This window comes from Mustela putorius, unplaced genomic scaffold (assembly GCF_011764305.1).
Source record: "Mustela putorius furo isolate JIRA1106 unplaced genomic scaffold, ASM1176430v1.1 tig00001584_pilon_pilon_pilon, whole genome shotgun sequence".
Lineage (NCBI taxonomy): Eukaryota > Metazoa > Chordata > Mammalia > Carnivora > Mustelidae > Mustela > Mustela putorius.
Genome location: NW_025421806.1, coordinates 327,544 through 332,352, shown reverse-complemented (window position 1 = coordinate 332,352; position 4,809 = coordinate 327,544). Strand labels below are relative to the sequence as shown.

General features: G+C 52.7%; 1 protein-coding gene across 2 annotated transcripts; it reads right to left on the bottom strand.

The window, feature by feature from the left end:
- Positions 1–1,902: 1,902 nt before the first annotated feature.
- Positions 1,903–3,706, bottom strand: CCL19 (C-C motif chemokine ligand 19). Of its 2 annotated transcripts, none has more exons than XM_045087882.1 (4): positions 3,441–3,706; positions 2,574–2,700; positions 2,265–2,358; positions 1,903–2,171 (listed from the first exon to the last, which is right to left on the bottom strand). In XM_045087882.1, exons 1-4 carry the CDS (start codon positions 3,499–3,501, stop codon positions 2,154–2,156), a joined length of 300 nt encoding a protein of 99 aa, XP_044943817.1. In that variant the 5' UTR covers positions 3,502–3,706; the 3' UTR covers positions 1,903–2,153. The 2 variants fall into 2 exon arrangements, with proteins under 2 accessions (XP_044943817.1, XP_004747517.1); XM_004747460.3 differs by having other exon boundaries at positions 1,903–2,174; positions 3,441–3,704.
- Positions 3,707–4,809: the final 1,103 nt, after the last annotated feature.

Below are 4,809 nucleotides of genomic sequence, written 5' to 3'. Positions count from 1 at the left end.
CTTACTTAAAAGCAAGCCCTGGAAACCAATCCCAGGTAACAAAGCCCAAATACAAGGGTGGGTCAGGCCAGGCGGAGGTATTCAGTCAGTGGGGGCGCATACGGTCTCCCTAGCTACCAAGGAGTGTGGGTCCCGCCTTTTGGGTGCCAATTTTTACCAAGGTGATAGGCTAGTTCAAATATTTACTATAGGGTAAATTGTAATTCAATTGGCCACACGTATGTGACCTAGCATGACTATGTAGCTTTCTCTGTGTGTTACAGTTTCATTGGCCACCTGTGCATGGCCAGGCCCAACCACATGGCCTTTGCCCTTAGAAGATAGTCTGTAAAGCAGAGAGGAGTTGCCCTCTCTGTAAGAGGCGCAGCCCCGGCCGGTTGGTTTGATTCTTGATGCTTCGTGTGGAATAAAGCTTTGCTTGGCCTTCGCTTTATATCAGTCTCTCTCCTTTAATCATGGACCCATTAGTGGGGGACCTTTCACCACCCACTCCTGTGACTCTAAGAGATGGGATATCTGAGATCTTGAATACCTTCCTTCTGGGAGTGGGGGGGGGGAAGCTGCTGTGTACTCAGCTCAGTGAGGAGGGGCTGGCACAAACCCCTCACCACTGTTCCCCTTCCTAGGGTGCTCAGGCCTGATTTTGTTACCAGATGAGGTATGTCTACTTTAAGGATGACCCCCTTCCCAGGAAACGATGCCCAGTCTTCTGTCATGGCTGTCATCCAACCCCAGTGCCACAGCCTGACTGCCCTCAGTGGGACAGGCCCTTAGAGACCCAAGTTGGAGAGCAGCAGCTTCCCCAGAGACTTCCTGGGCATGAGGAGGTCACTCCTTCCAGAGAAGCCCTTCAGTATGCTCCAAGAATCACAGTGCTTTCATGTCCCCAAGAGGAGACTCCTGCTCTGTAACTCCCTGGTCTTGGTGTTGCCTCCGTCCTGGAGGTTGCAGGGCTGGTGGGGAAGTTCCTCCTTGCTCAGTCTCCCTGGCTTCCTGGTTGCTCCTTCCACCCTCTAAGCCCTCTTCCACTCTGACTTCTGGCTCCCAGGTTTCTCTGTCATTATCCCTCAGAAATGTGACGCCAGGATTGCTCAGACGGGGCTAGACCTGGCCCAGCCTGAGGAGAGAGGAAGGCTATCCTGAAGGTCAGATTCTGTGTGGACAGATGGGCCCACAAAGCTGGCTGTTGAGCTTTTCCTCACATATGTATTCATTTTCTAGATAAATATTTATTGAGTGACTACCTTTTGCCAGGCAGTGACACCACCACCAGGGAGACAGTGGAAACCAAAAGAGACATGAGATCTCTTGAGGAAGGCTGACAAACTATCAGTTAGAAAGAACTCAATGTGATGGTGCTGCAAGGGGAGGGGGTGAGGGCCCTGGGAGCTTGGGAGGAACGGGGGCTACTTAATCTAGCCTGGAGTCAGGGGAAGCTTCCTGGGTTAAGAGTCATTAAGCCCCAGAAGGAAAGGCAGGTGAGCTGCTGAGAGAGAAGTGTTCCAGACAGGGAAAGGCGGGGGTGTGGGGGAATATGGATGGGGACTCTCCTTGCCCTTGGCCAGGAAAGCTGGTTCCTGACATCTCCCTTCCCGCCTGTGACACCTGATCCCTGAGACACCTGGATACTTTGTTTTGGAGAAGAAACACTGGGAGGCATAAAAGAGTTGGCTCAATCAGAGAAAAGACACAGGTTTGGTGTTGCTGAACCGTGGAGAGTTAGAGGGCTGTGAGTAGACCAGGTGGGGCTCTGATCGTGGGAACTCATCCCCAGAACGCTGGGTGTGAAGTAGGGGTCCATGAGGAGGTTGCTCAGGTTGCAGAGGGAACGTGAGATTCTGCTGTTGCATCTCCCCCTTTCCCATTCTGGTCCTCTCAGACAGACAACAAACAGCAGACAGGTCCGTGGGTACTAGCTGGGCTTTATTGGAAGCATTGCGGTCTGGGTGTGGAGGAGAAGCTGCGCTCCTGCCACACTCACCCCTGCTCACACTCACACTCCCATTGACACTCCAGGTCCTGAGCCTGCTGGGTCAGGTCTGGTGCAGAGCTGCTGGAAGCCTTGTCCTCCCTTCTGATCCTTGGTTCCTCAAGACTGCAGTGAATCACATTCCTTCACTCAGACACAGGGTTCTCTCTGGGGCTGTCAGGGGCTAACTGCCGTGGCGCTTCTTCTAGGGCAGGAAGGAAAGGCAGGGTCATGAGCTGGGGTTTTGAGCAGGGGCTCTGAGGGAAGAGGCAGGGCTGGGGAGGGCTGGGCTTGCCTTTGCAGAGTTCTTCTGCAGTCTCCGGATGATGCGGTCCACCCAGGGCTGGTCTGGGGGAGCACAGAGCTGGTGACCCCTCAGTGTGGTGAACCTGGAGTCATAGGTCAGAGGTCAGAGAGGCTGGAGCCCAGGAACCCAGCTTCCTGGCAGGCCCTGGCAGAGGCTGGGGACCACATATGGGAACCTGTTTCAGGGGCTTCCTTGAAGAGATTGGGTTTGGCAAGGAGAAGACAGATAAGAAGGTGGGGGCATAACCAGTGGCTGATGAGGGGGATGAGGCTAGACGAGCTCCTCCCCACAACTCACACAACAGCAGGCACTCTGCAGCCATCCTTGATGAGGAGGTAGCGAAAGGCTCTGATGATATTCCCTGGGATGGGGCGCTGAGTTACAGACAGGCAGCAGTCTTCCGCATCGTTGGCACCACCCAGAGCTGGGGTGGGAAGAGGGGAGTGTCAGGACACAGGGACCCTGAGGAGGGGAGGCCAGAGCCCTACAGGGATGAAGGACACACACATGCATGTGCCTGTGCATGTGTGTGTGTGTGTGTGTGGGGGTGGGTGTCGTGGAGGGGGGCAGTTAAATCTGTTATTTAGCTGATATATACCCATATGGCCCTAATTGTTGCTAAAAATACTGGAGTACTTCTGAGCTATTTGGTAAACCACCACTGCCCTGAGCCCCACAAATGCTTTCCCGCTGCCCCGATCACCCCAAGCTCTCTCCCAGGATCTCTCAACTGCCACATAAATGCAGAGTTGATGCTGCTCACAGCATGGGGCTGGGGTGTGAGGGGTAGGGGTAGTAGGAGACCGAGATTAGAGGACTTATGAATTATAAAATATTTGGACTATTAGCCCTGTCTCAGCATCTCCCATCCTCCCCACCGTAAACAAATGCGTACTGTTCTTCCCAGTCTGGGAAACAGAGGCAGCAGGAAACAGGCTCCTGAGGGAGGGGTAGCCACAGATCCCTGGGATACAGACACCAAGAGACAGACATTGGCATTCAGGGTCCCAGGTATACCCGCACTCACAGGTACACACACAGGGCTCAGGGCACCCCCAGGTTGACCCAAATGGGCAGACCTAACTCAGTGTCCCTCATGGCCAGCACCCTGAGATTTAGACGCCCCCTCCCCTACGCCCACCACAAGCCTTCCCTCAGCCTTACCAGGGGAGGTGCAGAGAGCCAGCAGGCTGAGGGTCAGAAGTGTTCCAGCTCGGAATGCCATGGAGGGCGGACAGAGGCAGAGCGACAGTGAGCTGAGCGCGGGTGAATCCCTGGGGGTGTGCTGGAGTCTTGAGAGGCTGACACTTGGCTGGCAGTGGGAGGGAGCAGTGGGAAGCGCCCAGGCGTCCTTGTGGGGTGTGAGGGGCTCTGGGAATGTGTGTGAACGCCTGTGTGAGGCTGCAACTGCCTCTTATTTATGGCTCAAAGCTTTCACTTTCCCCGCTCAGAAATTCCCCTCCACGTCCTTTCCATGGATTCCCCTCCCCCCATTTTCTGAGGGAAACTGCCCCTGCCCTCCCTTCCTCCCTCAATAGTTTACTGCTTTTCTGCTTTTTTTGGCTTCATCTCTGAGAATCTAAGCAGTTGGCAATCTAGCCAAGAGAAGGGACCTTGTCCCCTCAGCCAAAGATAGGGTGTCTGCACTATCACCTTCTAGGTGGTATTTGCGTCATTAACCGTAAAGCTGGCTTTCAGAGGTGATGTTCGGGACTGGGGGGTCAGAGTGAGGACTTGCATCTGCTTCCCTAAGTTTATGCCTCATTCTCAGTCTTGTTTATGTGGTTCTTCTCTTCTCTGTGGTGTAGGTGGTGGGGAGGACGGGTCTCTGGTCCTCTCAGAACAATCGTGAAGCCTGAGGTACCCTCTCAGCGCTGCCCATCTGTTATCTGGGAACCAGTCCCTTACTTGGGATAAGCAGAGTTGAAAGGGAATGTCCCTTGGGAAGAGGCCCGGCACCCATCCCACATCTCAGGCCTCTGGGATTCAGTCTCTTGGCTCAGCCAGCACTGCCCTGTTCTCTGTTTGCCATGTTCATATGTCTAACACCTGGGTCAGAAGAACAGCTGGAGGGAGGCTGGCCTAGAATAGCTCCCTTCATGTTTCCCCTGCTCTCAATCCTGGGAACCAAGAGGGGATTTTTAAGGAGAGGGGCTGGTCAGCTTATACTCAGACAATCCCCAAATTTCAAGGAATCGACAGATGGAGGAGGGGACAACTGATTTCCCATCCTTATGAGAAAGACCAGGACTCAAAAGGGAAATTAATATGTGGAACACCCGTTCAACAAACCCGCCCAAGCTCTGGATCCTCTTTTGGATGGGGTGGTGTTTCTCACATCTTTTACCTTTCTTTATCTTTATCTATTTCATCTCTTATCTCTCTTTCCATCCATTAATAATAATAATAATAATAATAGTAATATTATTGTTATTTCATATTGTTTACTCTGTACTAGGCTCTGTATCAAGAATGCCACTTTACTAATTTTCCCAACAAAACTATGAAGTCATTTATTTTTATTTATTTATTT

Bases quoted from the DNA above. Each gene is read 5' to 3' on its own strand.
- CCL19 (XM_004747460.3), bottom strand. From the start codon at position 3,501: ATGGCATTCCGAGCTGGAACACTTCTGACCCTCAGCCTGCTGGCTCTC. The intron at 2,701-3,440 runs GTAAGGCTGAGG...TTCCCACCCCAG, and splicing joins GGCTCTCTGCACCTCCCCTG to CTCTGGGTGGTGCCAACGAT. The intron at 2,175-2,264 runs GCAAGCCCAGCC...TTCCTGCCCTAG, and splicing joins TGCAGAAGAACTCTGCAAAG to AAGAAGCGCCACGGCAGTTA.